We start from the raw sequence: 16,692 nt of genomic DNA, 5'->3' as shown, positions 1-16,692 counted from the left end.
GTCTCAGCTTCGGATCATCTCCATCGTCGGGCTTCTTCCTCTCCGCGTGCCAGCGCATTAGCTTTGCTTCCTTGGGATCTACAAAATACCTCTGGAGACGGGGAGTGATCGGTAAGTACCATACAACTTTCTGGGGACATTTCTTCCCGGCCTTCTTGTATCGAGAAGCATTGCACACCGGACAGCTTGTTTTTTCCGCGTGCTCCTTCCGATAAATTATGCAATCGTTGATGCATGCATGGTATCTAACGTGTGGCAGATCAAGAGGGCACACGATCTTCTTGGCCTCATCAACACTAGTAGGACATAGATTACCCGCGGGAAGAACATCCTTTAGGTACTTGAGATGCTCATCGAGGCTAGTGTCGGTCCATTTGTTTTTAGCCTTCGTCTTCAGGAGTTGGAGCGTGAAACTCAAGCGGGTCACCTCAGGATTGCAACCATCATACAATGGAGTGTTCGAGTCTACCACCAGTTGCTCCAGCTTAGCCTCCTCTCTAGAAGCAGCTCTCTCAGTACTCGTCTCCTTGCGAAGCAATGCTTGAACATGAGGGTCCCGCACGATTGAACTTAGTACCGACGAACTCTGCTGCGTGGAGTCCATGTCGTTCTCTCCGCCGCCATGTCCGGCCCCTTCTCCTCCGCCATGTCCGGCCCCTTCTCCGCCGCCATGTCCGGCCTCTTCCCCGCCGCCATTATCGATCATCTCTTCGTCTTGCCCCGTGTCATCATTGCCTGCCCCGTCGGCATCCTCAACATCGTCATCCTCATCTTCAATTATCCACCGAGTATAGCCATCCATGAAACCAGTCATGAGCAGGTGCGCTTCGACACGACCATCGTCATGGGGGTCGAGCCAAACTATTCCTTTGCATTTTCGACACGGACATAAAACCTCTGTCCGGTTATTTTCTTTCATGTCCTGCACCGCCGACCGCAACCACCTGTCCACCATCGTTCCACTGACCATCGTCAACTCTGCACGGTAATAATAAACAAATTGATTATAAAAATGCATGCATGCATCAAAGTCATACAAAAATTTGGCATGACCTTCCCTAAAAATAGGACATATATGGATCTAGAGTTTGCCCGGAATTCGCCGAAACGGAAATAAATCGACATTTCGGCAAAACATAGGCAACTCAAAAGCACAATTTGGCGTGCCACACACACAATTTCCACAAACATATCACACACACATAAACATATTTCCATTTTGCAAAAGCATGAAATTTTCATCACCTCTATCTCGATCGAGATCGAGCACACGGTGGAGATGATGTTGTAGGGAGATCAAAAGTGCACAAAGCTCTTCTTGACAAAGATAGATCTAGTTAGGGGGCAAATAGGTCACTTAACTAAATCCTACATCTACCTAGCTACCTAATTTGGGAGGAGACAACTTCAACTAGTGGAGGGGAAAGGAAAAAGAGAAAGGAGATGCATTAATGGAGGTGGTGTAGTTAGGTAGGAGTAATGAAGAGAGAGAAAGGTGGATAGAAGAGAAAGAGTAATGGGGGAGAAGTATTGAGGAAGAAGAAGAGTGAGAGTGGGTGCATGTGAGGGAGGTAGGGGGAAGGGAAGAGAGGAGGGGGAGGGGAGGCACGGGTGGGGAAAGGTGGTGGGTTGGTGCGGGTTAGCAGTAGTGTGGGAGCAGAAACGCGCTACTGATAAAGAATTACCAGCAGCGCGCTTTGGGCCACGACGCTACTGCTAACAGTGACAAAAAAGTGTGCCAATTTGAAATGTAGCAGCAGCGATCTCAGTAAAAGCGCGCTACTACTACATCCGTAACAGTAGTGCGGTTCGGGCCACCGCGCTACTGCTAAATGGAGCTAGGTGAACACCGCCGGTCGATATTTGTAGCAGCGCAGTTTACACAGAGCGCACTACTGCTAAAAACTTATCAGCAGTGAGTTTCCCGCACACGCGCTACTACTAATTAGCAGCAGCGCTCCTTTTTGAGCCGCGCTGCTGCTAAGATTCTATGTATAGGCTTTTCCCTAGTAGTGGTCGTTCACAACCATATTCAACGAGCTTCCTCGGTACAGGGGGTCACTCCCTGGCCGTGCTCCCAACCTGAACCGCAACAGGGAGAGAGGCCACGCCCTGCTCTATGCCGATTACTTTGCCAACACCCCGCTCTTCAAGCCGGATAAATTTCGTCGCCGTTTTCGTATGGCAAGGCATGTGTTCAATCGTATCCGAGAGGGAGTGGTTGCTCATGACCCATACTTCGAGTGCAAGACGGATGCCCTTGGCAAGCTTGGATTCTCCTCTTACCAGAAATGCACCACGGCCATCCGCATGCTTGCATGTGGAATTCCAGGTGATCTGGTGGATGAGTATGTGCGTATGAGTGAGACAACATGTCTGATTTCAATGTACAAGTTTTGCCAGGCTGTGATCGAGGTGTTTGGCCCAGAGTACTTGAGGCAGCCAATTGCCGCTGATACAGAGAGATTGTTGGCGACCAACGCAGCTAGAGGCTTTCCAGGCATGCTTGGCAGCATAGATTGTATGCATTGGGAGTGGAAGAACTGTCCATTTGCTTGGCAGGGCCAGTACAAGGGGCATGTTAACGGGTGCACTGTCATATTAGAAGCGGTGACATCGCAAGATCTTTGGATATGGCATTCTTTCTTCGACATGGCAGGTTCTCACAATGATATCAACGTGCTGCAGCGTTCTCCAGTCTTCGCGAGGCTTGCAGAAGGGCACTCCCCACCTTTCAACTTTGAGATCAACGGCCACCATTACAACAAGGGATACTATCTAGCAGATGGTATATATCCTCAGTGGTCAACTTTTGTGAAGACAATCTCGAAACCCCAAGGTGAGAGAAGAAAGAGGTTTGCCCAAATGCAAGAGAGTGTTAGAAAGGATGTGGAACGTGCTTTTGGTGTGCTTCAATCCCGGTGGGGTATCGTTCGAAACCCTGCACTATCATGGGATGAAAGGAAGCTTTGGGAGGTGATGACTGCTTGTGTGATCATGCACAACATGATCGACGAGGACGAGCGTGATGAGAGTATCTTCGACCAAGGATTTGATTATCAAGGCGAAAATATTGAGCCCCTGCACCAAGACCCGGCCACATTTGAACAGTTTGCCCAATTTCACCGTGAGATGCGTGATTGACACACTCATTTGAATCTTCAAAATGACTTGGTTAAGCACGTCTGGGATCACATTGGCAACCAATAGGTGTAAAACTATTTTATGTTCAATCAAGACAATTTCGATTTGGTTGGAAAACTATTTTATTAAAGACAATTTCAATTGGGTTGTAAAACTATTTTAATTTTCAGACAAATATTTGGGTTGGAAACTAGTTTTGATGCAAATTAGGGCATTTTTGGCCCTGACGGACAGGATGGGGCAAATGGATGCGGCCGCGCGCTGTACGTACGGCCACCGCATCCCAGGACAGGCCCGGACACGCCCCCAAATCCATACTCAAACGGACAAAAACCGGACAAAACGGACATCCGTTTGAGGTCACGCGATGGAGTTGGTCTTATATCCGTCGGTCCCTCGACAGGCATTTTCGAGGGTTTGGTACACCACTTTTGTGCTCCCAAATTGCAATAGCCCTTCGTTGGCACCGGAAGCAGCTACAGCAACCTTCACGAGGACCACTGGACCAGTTCCACGCAAGCGTCCCTCGTCCTCGCCCCCGGGCGCCGCAACGCTGCCACGCGCACGTGTCGCGCGGCGACTGGCTCCCTCCCCAGCATCCCATTCCCTCTCTGGCTCAGCCTCACATGGAGTCTCGCCTCACATGCCATTAAACTTGGCCACCCCGGCCGGTGCCCTCCCCTATTAAATCCGCGGCCTCGCCACTCCACTGCAGCAGCAGTCCAGCGCCCGAACCGCCGCACACACACAGCGCCAACCAACTAAACCGCCACCCATCAACACCGGGGAAGCAATGGCGTCGCCGGCGAAGGCAATGGTGGCAGCCGCGGCAATGCTGCTGCTCCTGTCGACGGCGACCGTGGCCCAGCACAACTACGGCGACGCGCTCCACAAGAGCATCCTCTTCTTCGAGGGCCAGCGGTCCGGCCGCCTCCCGCCCGACCAGCGCGTCCGCTGGCGCCGCGACTCGGCGCTCAACGACGGCGCGACCGCCGGGGTGAGACCAATGACCTCACCATCTCCTCTTCCTCTGCCCTGCTATGCATTGGTCGTTGGTTTGAGTAAGACGTGGTGTTGTGCGCAGGTGGACCTGACGGGCGGGTACTACGACGCGGGCGACAACGTCAAGTTCGGGTTCCCGATGGCGTTCACGACGACGCTCATGTCGTGGGGGCTCATCGACTTCGGCAAGAACTTCGGGTCGCACGGCGGGGAGGCCCGGGCGGCGGTGCGGTGGGCGACGGACTACCTGATGAAGGCGACGGCGACGCCCAACACGGTGTACGTGCAGGTGGGGGACGCCTTCCGCGACCACTCGTGCTGGGAGCGGCCCGAGGACATGGACACCCCGCGCACCGTCTACAAGGTGGACCCCCAGCACCCGGGGTCCGACGTCGCCGCTGAGACCGCCGCCGCCCTCGCCGCCGGCTCCATCGTCTTCCGCGAGGCCGACCCCGCCTACTCCAAGCGCCTCCTCGACCGCGCCATCTCCGTAAGATATCCACTCACGCCCCCATTTTCCGTTCGCTCGTAAATAAAAGTGCATTAAAGCCGGTGTTTGTGTTATTTTTGTGTTATTTAAAAGTGGCAGCAGCCCGAGCAGATGGACTGAGCTTGGCTCGTGTGTTTGTGTTATTTTTGGGTGGTGTTGGAAGGTGTTTGAGTTCGCGGACAAGTACCGTGGGGCGTACAGCAGCAGCCTGTACTCGGCGGTGTGCCCCTGCTACTGCGACTACGACGGGTACCAGGACGAGCTGCTGTGGGGGGCGGCGTGGCTGCACAAGGCCTCCCGCCAGCGGGTGTACCGCGACTACATCAAGAAGAACGAGGTGGCGCTCGGCGCCAGCGACTCCATCAACGAGTTCGGCTGGGACAACAAGCACGCCGGCATCAACATCCTCATCTCCAAGGTAATCCTCATTTCTGCTACTACTCTACTACTACCACTGTACTTGGAGATTACATGCATGTTCCTGTTGACTAGAGTAGGGTAGCGCTCCACTACCACCACTGTACGTACTTCGTCTAACACAGACTACACAGTAGGCGTACTTGACTGCATTGCTATACTGGCCTATGGTATAGAGTGTGAAGTAGACATGTACTCTAGGGCAGTGCGTCGACGCAAGGATGCCTGACCCTGTTTTGGCTGCTTCTCGTGTGTCATTGCGGGATTCTCCCTGCTCGTGTTCTGCTCGGTTTGCCTACACACAAGAGCAACGACGACGCTAGTCTCTAGTTGCCCTGCGGCGCGCACATGCGCCCGGCTTCCCGCCCTTTTTAGTTTTTTTTAGTGAGTACGTACTTTAAACCAGAGGAGTTCTCTGTGCTAGGAGAGCAGGGCACTCTGCTCGCGTAGCAAAGCAAAGGTCATGCATGGGCTGGAAGGCCGGCCATGGGGGGAACTTTGCACGCGGGCTCTGCACTTTTGCTCGGTCAGACAGACATGTGGGGCTGGGTTCGCTAGGCCGGGCCCAAAAGCAAAATTTAAAGGATAAGGAAAAGGCCGGCTCGATATCATGCCACTAGTGCGTTAGAGGCTATGCCAGCAAGCGTCGCGTCTCACGTCTCCATCATCCTCACCAGATATTCCTTTGAACGTGCACGCCGTGTTGGGTGCATTCTCTTGGTCTGGATTAACTGTCAGAGGAACAATTGTTCCAAGAACAGCATAACAAAACCCAGCAGATCATGTGATGTGCATTACCCTTGGTGATTAGGCAATGAGATCGGACATATGTTCGGATTGAGCATATGCCTTTGTTCTCTCCATTGTAGCTTATGGTGCATCAATGCCTGTTTGGCGGATCAGCATGTGAGCTGACACGATTCTGGGCCGACTAATCGGGCATTCTGCACTTTCTGGCTGCCTTGGGTGTCATGTGGCACTCCACATGGCCGTGTGATAGGTGATGGCTACTCACACCGTGGCAGAGTGTGCTCATCACATATTCACATGCCTGGCTGTACAGTTTGGCGCAGCATGTGTGCATTATTGGGCCCGCGCCTCATTGGAACGTATCCTAGATTCGCACCGCACGTTGCCGGACCTTGGTTGGGGCCAGATTCTATCTGGATAGGTTAATCAAACGTAATACTACCCTATATTTTATCAGCGCTGCCAGTGATGATAGGCTGGTTAGTTTTTTTTTTGAGTAATTGATAGGCTGGTTAGTGGATCAAAGCAGGCAGGCAGGCAGGCAAGCATGTTTGTCTCAGCCGTCAGTAACACTGGCCCGGCCCGGTCTGGTCTACCCATGGGGTCATGTGCCCTGCTGTAAAACTGGCGAACAGGGGGGATCGGGCAGTGCGCTGTGGGCGACTTTTCAGTGGTGTGCTCACGGGTCTCGATCGTCGCGGGGTGCCAAAACCACTGTCATTTTTTCACTTATAATACTCCCTCCGTCTAGGTGTGTAAGTCATCTTACGAAAACCAAATAATCCCAAAACATTTAGGCACGGTGCATTAAATTCTACCTCGTTTCTTGCTTCTTGACATATCAACCAATAAGAGATGTGGGGTGTGCATGTTTTCAATGACTTGAGACTACCAAACACGACATGCAGTGGCTAGTGCATTGCATGCAATGCTATTAATTAGCAAATGAATATTAAGTTCTCTCGTTTTCCCCTCCTCCTTGGTCACGGTGCACAACCTAAAATGACTTACTCACCTAGACGGAGGGAGTACTACTGATGAAGTGTTCGGTTAATTAGTGTGGTCACTGATAGTGGGATCTGCTGTGCTGCAGGAGGTGCTGATGGGCAAGGACTCGTTCTTCAAGTCGTTCCAGGTGAACGCCGACAACTTCATCTGCACCCTCCTCCCGGGCATCTCCAACCATCCCCAGATCGAGTACTCACCAGGTGAACCAGCCATTGCTAATCTGTAGCCTATCAATTTCCACAAAATTTAGCTCGATGTATCATGCAGTCCAGCGTGTCGATAAACATTTCTGAACTCGATCTTTTCTGAATACCAACGCAGGTGGCCTGCTGTTCAAGGTGGGCAACAGCAACATGCAGCACGTGACGTCGCTGTCGTTCCTCCTGCTCGCCTACGCCAACTACGCCAGCCACGCCAACGTGCGGGTGCCGTGCGGCGGCTCCTCCGCCTCGCCGGTCGTGCTCCGCCGCGTCGCCAAGCGCCAGGTTCGTCGCCGCGGAACCCGCCGCCGTGTTTCCCTGCCCGAAACGCGCCGCCTCCACCGCGAAAGCAAACTGACTGACGCGCCCTCCCGGTTTGTTTCCTCTGCCAGGTGGACTACATCCTGGGCGACAACCCGCTGCGCATGTCGTACATGGTGGGGTACGGGGAGCGGTTCCCGCGGCGCATCCACCACCGCGGGAGCTCGCTGCCGTCGGTGTCGGCGCACCCAGCCCGGATCGGCTGCAAGGCCGGGACGGCCTACTACGGCAGCAGCGCGCCCAACCCGAACCTGCTCGTGGGCGCCGTGGTGGGCGGGCCCAGCAACACCAGCGACAACTTCCCCGACGCGCGGGCCGTCTTCCAGCAGTCCGAGCCCACCACCTACATCAACGCCCCGCTGCTGGGCCTCCTCGCCTACTTCTCCGCCCACCCAAACCTGCCCCAGTCCGATGGCACCGACTGAAGAAATGTGGTTGAAGTGGCCTCTTTAGCTGTGGTGGGCCGAAGAAGGAAGCCTGGTTGGTGGTCCTTGTTTTGTATGGGCTGCAGTGGGCTGATTCGTCCTGTTGCTTTGCTGCCCCTGTATTGTTATCTCTATATTTCTACGTGTAACGGATGCCGCTCCTTTCCTGTAAAAAATGGCAGGAAAAGGATCGGTCGTGCCAAGACAAGTAATCTATATCTATCTACTACTATATGATCATGGTTCTACTGTCACACAAAAAATACTACTATATCATCATCATCCTAGGTTTAGCATCGCATTAACTACTTTCAGCCTTTGCTAATGGCCGCCTTCTTCTTGTTGAGAAGTCAATGTCATCGCTTCACAGTAAAACAACCAATCACAAGAAAGTTGTGGACACCGCACACAACGGTGGAAACTCCAAGGTCAACCCCCTTAATGAAACATTAGATGCAACATTGCTTAGAGAACACAACTCCTTTTTAGGTAGTATGATGAAGCCAAAGAAGAATCGGCGGCAACTCTACTTGAACATTCCAAGCTTTGAACTGCCAGAGCGGCCATCCAATTTAAGCTTCAGGTTAAACATGTGTTACCTCGTCCGTTGGTAGACATGTCATGTGCAGCAGTGCAAGTGCCGCGTCTTTTTCTGGCCTCTGGGCCCTTGCTGGAATCTGAAGCTTTGCTTCAAACCGGAAGCAACTCGGTGTACATCTCCTCCTCATCATTCTGCTGCTGCGTGGGGGCAGCAGAGCAGGCATGGCGCGCGCATGCCCGATGCGGCACAGATCGCCGCAAACTTGACTCCGAGAGCGAGCGATGAGGACGAACCCATGCGGCGGATCGCGTCGACCGCCGTGCAAAGGTTCGTTCGGTGGCGTCGGGGTTTCGTGTCTGCTCTCGGCAGGTCAGCTGGCACTCGAATCGCCGGGCGACGTGGCGTATCTTCCGTCCGTGCGATGGGATCTGGCCGCGTGCAGTGCACGAACAGGGAAGAAAATGCCACGGCGCCGCGCCTGTACTGGTGATACACTTACTGCTGCGAATCCGCGGTGCATGCATGCACGGCAGCACGAAATAGTACAGATAAATACTAGTACAAGAGACTTTACTTTCTCTACTGTAGCTTTGCGTAAAATTCTCTTATTGCTTTTGATATTTACAGGAGTACATGAGATAAAAACTGACGGGTGTAACAACAAGTCAACAAGAGGAGAAGAGAACATAGTTTTGTCACTTTTGTTGCACTGCCTCCGATTCTTTTCGATAGTAAAGTAGAGCAAAAGGAGAAAGAAAAGAGAAGAGGCGAAGCATCGGACGAAGAATTTTGTACTGGGCCAGAGGGACCGAACAACAACAATGATTATTTATAACGAGGAAAGGAGAAATGAAGCGGCAGAGAGAATCCGTTCCGTGGGATGAAGAAAAGAATCATGCCGCATTCAGTCCGCTTTCACGCACACCACGTAAGCGCCCCTCGGGAATGAGTTAATTGCGGGGTGCTGCCACTACCCTGCGCCGCCGCTGCAGATGCCGGTGAGCAGCACCGGGAGCCTGGCCAGCGACGAGGACGTGGACGAGCCTTCCGCCGCCCGCTGCAGCCGCCACCTCCCGCGCTCCTCCGGCGGGGCGGCGCGCTGCTGTGGCGGGCGCACCCTCCCGTCCTCGAACAGCGGCGTCGCCGCCACCGAAGGCGCCTCCGGCTCCTGCGGGCCGCCGCCGCCGCACAGGAAGTCGGCGCCGGCGTGCTGCCGCTCCATGTCCAGGAACTCGCCCAGCCTCGTCGGCGGCCCGCTGGCGTCGTCGCGGCACAGCCGCCACCAGCTCCCGCCCCGCCGCCGTCTCCTCCGTCGCCACCCGCCCGCGCGCCGCCCCTCCTGCCCCTCCGTTGCCGCAAGCGTCGGCCTCTCGCTCTCCTGCCCTGGTGCCGCCCGAGTCAGCCGCCGCTGGACACCGGCGCCGCCGAACGAAGACACGCCCATCAGCGTCCCCAGCGTCGTGCTCCGGTCAGGGAAGAAAGAGCCCGTCGACTGCCAACAGATCAAAGCCGACAACTCCGTCAGCGCACGCAAGAAAACGACGCAAATGCAACGAACCGCACCCAGCCAAGAAATTGGATAACTACCTCGGTGTCCAGATCGGAGGAGGACGGCGAGGAGTCGCCGGAGGGGGAGTACGGTATCGTGTCGTCGTCGAGGTCCATTGCTCGCTCCGGCGGAAAGGGGACGAGGCGAGGGGTGGTGGTGAATGGTGAGGGTTGGAGGAGGAAGACGAAGGGTTTATAAGCAGTTGTGGCTTGGCCGGGGGCAGTTGATCGGGGTTGGGGGTGTGTGGGCGTGCCGTGACGGCGACGTGGTTACGGAGTAAGGACCCAGTGCCGGTGCGGTGGTGGCTCCCTGCACTTGTCGGCGTTTGGTAACTTCTATGACTCCACAGCGCAAGTGCACGACTCGACTGTGCGCGCATATGCTCCATCAAGCCTAGGAGCATGTACATTATGCAGCCCGTGATCGATCATCGATCGATGCTCCCTTGGAACATTTGGATCTCTTCTTCTAGGAAGGGTCTTGTATCACGAAACCACCAGCTACTATAAAGTGTAAATTTTGCATGAAGTTCGTGTAAAATTTGCACAGAGCTTCCAGCATTTTAAACGGGTGATGGGTCTACAACTTGATCTGAATAAGCCTGTGGTTGACTGATAAGTGACATCAGAATGTTCCGTTTGACTAGTCGCCCTAGCAGTACAATTACGCCACTATTGGGACAACAACTAGGTTTTCAATAGGTGAACAATGGATTGAACTGAATGCACTGTTTGCTCACTGTGAGATGCTCCATTTCCAACTTTGCCGTAGGCTGAAAAAGTAGAAGATAGCCCTGATGATTTGAGTTTAGTCCTGCTTTTTGTGATCAGTCATTGTCTAGTTGTCTCTTCTTTGGTGAAGATTAGCAATGTCGAGGCTTTTAGATCCAATCAGCCGATTGATTGACTTGGAATGAATTCCGGGGTTGGATTTTTCAGCTCCAATCGGATTGTCCCCATGCCCCACAAAAATGCGCCGTTCTGCCCATATCCCTGTCCCTATCCTATTGTTCATCGGCTGCGTGGCGAATCTAGCTTTGTTTCCTCATGAACTACATATTTTACTCCTACTCCCCACCCCACCCACTACGTACTGTCTTGATTTTATAGATGCAAGAGTATCTTTTTTCTAAGTACTTTCAAACTTAAATGACTTGATTTTTTCCAATGTTATGGGAAAAAAAGATGAACAGGATTTGAGTCAATGTAATCTTTTCTTTTTGCTAGCTAGTAGTACCATGTAATCTTTTTTTCGCATAAAAAAATGAACAACATTTTCAAACGGTTTTTCTACATGGTCCGAAGTTGGAGGAAGAGATGAAGTGTGAACTAGCTAGCAGAGAAGGAGTGGAGGAGGACATCATTTATTTACTACCACTATAAAAGAAAAAGAGGGCAGATCCAAACAATATCACCCATCGATCATCAAGATCTAATAGCCTTTAATCATTCTGTGTTTAACGCTACCAACCACGCAACAAGCCAAATCGATCGCTAATCGCCCCGCACTAAAAATCGCCCCGCAGTAAAAAAAAAAAACCCCGCCCCCCGCACGACTCCTCCTCCTGCAGACCGCGCCGCCGATTCCCCGCGACGCCGCCTCGCGCCCGGACACCGGCGCCACCCCGCTCGCCGTCGCCGCCCCTAGACGCCCTGCCTGCGCGCTCCTCGCCGCCCCCACGAAGCCCTCGCCGGCACGCTCCGTGAGTCCCCCCCCCCCCCCCCGCCCCCGCGGCCACGCTCTCGTCGCGCCGGCGGCCCTCCCCGTCACCCTTGCCGCCTCCCACGACGCCCTCTCCTGTGCGCGTCTCGCTATCCCCACGAAGCCCTCGCCGGCACGCTCCTGGCCTCCCTCCCCGCTCCCCCCATGGCAGACCATAAGCACGCACGAGGGGCGGCATCAACTTCACTCACTGGTGTGTTATCTTCTCCATCGTCCTTCATTCCCATTGACTGCAAGCAATCTTGTCGATTCCATTTATTTGATTTTGATTGTTCGTCGCCACTCTGTTGTAGATGAAATAACCTCCGCTGCCCGTGGCTCCCTGACTCTCTGATGACAAGAACATGCACTTGTGGCACTCATACAAGTCAACAGGCTGTACTCTAATGGTGCACAAAAGGGATGTACTCGATTAGTCATTTCGTCAGATTTTAATGTGAGTCCTTACTGACAAATGCATGCTAGATTCATCAGTGCTCCACTGGTCCTTTCTCTGCAGCTTCCTTTTGGGTGTATTTTCTACGCACATAGTATAATACATGATACATAAGGGCAACATGAATAGATTGAAATACTAAAATTCACTATTTGTAATGGATATGTCGTCTCCTTGAACAGATATGAGCAGCCGGTAGTATTATTTGTTCATCGCCATTTTTTGCATATAGGGGTAGTAAATAAATGTCTTCATACGGAATTATACATCAAAGGTGTGCTACAGTACTAGAGATATATTTATTTTCCCATTTTTTGATAACCGTCGCAAAGGACGGACACATATACAACAAGTATATTATTTCACCCGTTGAGCACTCATAATTGAACCCATACAACAAGTATTTGTAGTTCTTTCTTACAAGTTGAATATTTGCATAGTGATTTTGTATTAACTATAGATTCCCCTCAGCTACTGGAAGGTCCTAATTGCAATTCTGAGCACTCCTGATTGTACCCATACAACAATTCTTATAGTTCTTTCATAACAGTTGAGTATTTTCATATAGATTCTGTACTAATAGAGATTGCCATCAGCCAGTGAAATGTCCATTTTTTTGGATCACCTCAATTTTGCAACTCTGATCTATCTGTAATATTTTTCGAGTTATCAAGATTGTATCCATGACATGGGGAATATTCGTTGAATTAAATCTGAGTCTACACGTGATATCTTTATCTCTGTTTATCCCATTTGTTGAGCAGTGATATTATTTTTTAATGCTGCTTGTTGAGCAATTCCATCGAAGACCCGTGTTCACTGAACATTGTATTCGTACGCTTCCATGTATTAAATTTTATATTTTTGTGGGTTTATGCAAGCCTTCTTGTTACCTGAATGTTGTTTATTCTGCAATACTTGTCTTACGTACAATCCAAGCTTCGACTCAAAGTCAGAAGTTGTTGGCTATGTCAACCCCTCCCCTGTTGTTCATATAGTCTTAGATTTGGATTTAGAATCTCTTTTTATTCTGCAACCAAAGTGTTAGTAAAGTATACTGATTAGCACCTACAATCTTTTGCAGGTTTTCATTTTATGTCTGATTTGTTTTCATATTCACTCACTCTCGAATCAATGACAGTTGATAATATTATAAAATTAGTATTTTCCAATCAAGCAATTGTAGAATCCAAAGTTCAAGCTATCTGTTTGAACAATCACACAATGATTGTACAAGAAATTTGGAGATACATATACAATAGCTAGCTATTGACAAGCCTGATTTTATGTTTTTTCTCGAGGGTCTCAATATCAATCAAATATTTTGATTTTTAGCTGAATGATGGAACAATGGATAGTGGTGCTTAATCTCAAACTAGGCCACTGAAAGCTTATTTACATAGATACTTTTATGTTTCCTTAGAATTTAGTCCACATTTATGACTGACTTTATGCTCTGCTAATTCTGTAACGACATGTTAGATTTTTGCTACATGTGTGAGGTGCTATGTTTTGTAATGACATGTCTTCTAGGCGTCAGGGAACGATTTGCTGCGACTACAACTAACATGCAATATATTTGTTTACAGCTCAACATTCCTTCTTTTCTGTTGAGTTTTGTTGATATAGCAATTTTTTTTAGAAAAGGTGTTGATATAGCAATTAACATGCAATGATCTATATTTATATTACTTCCGAAGTTGCATGTGCACGATTGCTGAGTTAGACTGTTAGTATACGAAACTATTTGTATATGAGAAAAGAAAGCATTGCTTTAAAAATTAACCTATGGGTATGGTTTATCTTAGTTGTTGGTCTGCCATTTGAGGGCGTGAGCACGTGAACATTTTCAATGTACATATGATTTATACTTTCTTGATCAATAATAACGGACATGCCAATGAAAGTAAGGTCTTTTTACAGTCAAATGGGAGGTTTGGAGTATGATATTTGGTCTATTCACATGGCATTGGCCCTGCTTGATCAACACACAATTCTTGCTGACTTCTTACATATCCTGATGCACCAGCCACATGCACCTGCACCTGGTCTTGTTTTCATATATGTTACAGGTCATAAGACACTCCATTTTTTATTTGCCACATTTCTATCCATGTTAAATTTGTGGTCATTTCATTATTTTTTTTCTTGGTTATGGAGAAAATTATGCTTCCGCTAAATGCAGTTACAGCAGGTCAAAAAACTAAATACAGTTACACAATAAAGTTTGAGGAAGATGGCTTTCATGATCACATTTATTTCCTCCTTATTGTTTTATACATTCAGAAGTTATGCTTGACAAGACAACTTATTTCTCAGACTAAACCATATATGTTAATACATTGATTTATGCTACAACAACGTAATTTTGGAATGTATAGCTCCTAAGTGCCGAATACATGAGACTCAAAACATGATTTGGTCTTATTGATAGCAATGTGAACCTTTAAAAAATTGTTTTAATTCATTTGTCTTCTCTTAGTGGACCTGGAATCTTTCTATGGCCTTTTTTCCTAGGGCTGCATTATTTGATTTAATCCTTTTTTGCCCGAGCCGAAGGATCTAATGAGAAACTGTTGGTTCACAATCAACCCTTGGAAGAGTCAACATCTAGATCGACAAATTTTACAGCAAGGTTGTCATTAAATTCTTTTGAGCCCCCTATAGAAGTGAAGTTATTTCATGTTATTATAATTGTGCTTGCTATTTATCAGGTGACTGGAATTTTTGCCTGAGAAGTAGGTGAGACGGCAGTAAGGCTCAGATGGAGGTGACACTGCCTGTCGCGGCATCTCCAAGATGGAGATGGAGCTAGGACCTGGACGTAGGCAGGGACGGCGCAACTTGTCGTGGTGTCGGCGGCGGAGGACATGTAGCGGGTTATGGGGTTTGGGTAGAGGTGGGTTAGAGGGATGACGGCGGCAGCAGCGGTACCTCGGGCAGACCAGGGCAGCAAGGCTGCAACGTGGATGGTCGTGTGTTTTGGCGTATGCCTGGAGGAAGAAGGTTACAGGTCCGTTGGATGCATATATGTGACGGTGGAGGGAAAACCGACCCGACTGAAGAGAAACCTTTTTGAGCCTGAAATAGTCGCTCTCAATTGTAACCATAGCAGCTTGGCACGGTTTTGAAGGATCAGAGTTGCTTGTGTGTTGTATGACTGAGTTTTTTCTTGCAAATTGAAGTCCTTTGTTTGCTCTATGTGTTGAAGACGTTCGTTCTACACGTCTTTCTATGGGTTTTGAAGAAATAGAGTTGCATGGCACGACATGGTGAAAAGAGAAGATGCACATGATGAGATGGAAACGAACTATGTGTTCTCTTATCTGTAAGTAGCTACGTAGGTTAAGTCTCATTACATGGATCGAATCATCACACTCAACACGTGCATTGCACGTGCACATTTACTAGTTTGTATAAGGTGCGGAGAAGTCTTAAGCAACGATTTCTTTTTATGTGAAACCAAAAGAGTCAATATAAGTAATAATGCGCACTTCCATTTTTCATGTGATTCTTAAATGAATAACCAAATACAATGAAAATGTTGACATATTTCAATAGAAAAATAACCTAAAACATACCGATAATGAAGCTTTCAATGGCGTCTAGAAGACCTAGGCAATGATAGTGCCATACCCTCCTTCTGAAAACATTCATTAGTTTTACCAAGATCAAGACTTTTAAAGACCCCTCGCTCAATGTAACACACCATCAAGTCATTAAGCCAGACATCTTGTTGTGCAACTGAAAGGATCGAGATGGACCTAGAGGGGGAGGGGGGTGGTGAATAGGTACAATTACAAATTTTAATTATTACTTAGCAATTTTAGGCAATAAACCGAAATATGAAAGTGAGCCTAACAATTGCAAGGATGATGCGAAGAGTTAAGCAAGGTAAACAAGTAACACAAGTATGTGAGTAAGCAAACACAATATGATATAGGTAAGGCCTAAGAGACAAGTAACCATAAGTACGGAGTTAGGGTTAGGGATAACCGCAACTTCAAGAGACGAGGATGTATGCCGATGTTCACTTCCTTGGAGGGAAGCTACGTCAGCGTTAGAGAGGTGGATGTTACCATGAAGGCACACCAACGGCATGAAGGCTCACCCTATTCTCCCTTTGAGACAACACCATGAAGGCGTTTCTCAACCGCTAGTGGTAGACCTTGGAGTGATCTCCAGACCCTCACAAACTTTCCGGGGGTAATCACAATGAACGATTCCTCTCCAAATGACTCCTACCACCTAGGAGTCTCCAACCTCCAAGAGTAACAAGAACAATGGGAAAAAGCTCAAGACTTGCTCAAATCATGAATTCCTTTGGCGCAAAGAGGGGGAAAGAGTGGATCTATCACTTGGGTGGACAACTTCTCTCATATGGTCTCAAATCCCTTAGGGATCTAAGATTTGGTGTTGGAGAGTGAGTGAGTGAGTGAGTGAGTGAGAGAGAGAGAGAGAGTGAAATGTGTTCTTGAGGATGTTTGAAGTGAATGGTCCACCCTCTCACGGGATAGGAGAGAGATATTTATAGTATGCCTCAATAAGTGACCGTTGGAGCCCAAAACAGCATTGTAGTGTCGGACGCCCGATGCACAACGGACGACCGAAGGCTCGGTAGACACCGGACGTCTGACAGGGACCGGACGCCCGATGTTTTGGCACGGTATAGCTGCTACCGGAGGAT

General features: G+C 49.5%; 2 protein-coding genes and 1 long non-coding RNA gene across 4 annotated transcripts; 2 read left to right on the top strand and 1 right to left on the bottom strand.

Moving 5' to 3' along the window:
* The first annotated feature begins 3,826 nt into the window (after nt 1-3,826).
* LOC123159534 (endoglucanase 17) lies at nt 3,827-8,003 on the top strand. Of its 2 annotated transcripts, XM_044577368.1 has the most exons (6): nt 3,830-4,141; nt 4,229-4,636; nt 4,800-5,054; nt 6,897-7,011; nt 7,133-7,296; nt 7,404-8,003. In XM_044577368.1, the coding sequence occupies exons 1-6, from the start codon at nt 3,938-3,940 to the stop codon at nt 7,755-7,757; spliced, it is 1,500 nt and encodes a 499-aa protein (XP_044433303.1). In that variant the 5' UTR covers nt 3,830-3,937; the 3' UTR covers nt 7,758-8,003. The 2 variants fall into 2 exon arrangements, with proteins under 2 accessions (XP_044433302.1, XP_044433303.1); XM_044577367.1 differs by having other exon boundaries at nt 3,827-4,636.
* Nucleotides 8,004-8,883: 880 nt separating this feature from the next.
* Nucleotides 8,884-10,260, bottom strand: LOC123159060 (uncharacterized protein At3g17950). Its single transcript, XM_044576860.1, has 2 exons — nt 9,886-10,260; nt 8,884-9,790 (listed from the first exon to the last, which is right to left on the bottom strand). Exons 1-2 carry the CDS (start codon nt 9,961-9,963, stop codon nt 9,269-9,271), a joined length of 600 nt encoding a protein of 199 aa, XP_044432795.1. The 5' UTR covers nt 9,964-10,260; the 3' UTR covers nt 8,884-9,268.
* Nucleotides 10,261-11,471: 1,211 nt separating this feature from the next.
* On the top strand, nt 11,472-15,206 carry LOC123162354 (uncharacterized). Its single transcript, XR_006481240.1, has 4 exons — nt 11,472-11,762; nt 11,863-12,005; nt 14,565-14,640; nt 14,720-15,206. It is a non-coding gene; the product is annotated as an uncharacterized lncRNA (long non-coding RNA).
* Nucleotides 15,207-16,692: the final 1,486 nt, after the last annotated feature.

Source organism: Triticum aestivum, chromosome 7B (assembly GCF_018294505.1).
Source record: "Triticum aestivum cultivar Chinese Spring chromosome 7B, IWGSC CS RefSeq v2.1, whole genome shotgun sequence".
In the NCBI taxonomy this organism is placed as follows: Eukaryota; Viridiplantae; Streptophyta; class Magnoliopsida; order Poales; family Poaceae; genus Triticum; species Triticum aestivum.
This window is presented reverse-complemented; position numbering and strand designations above follow the sequence as displayed.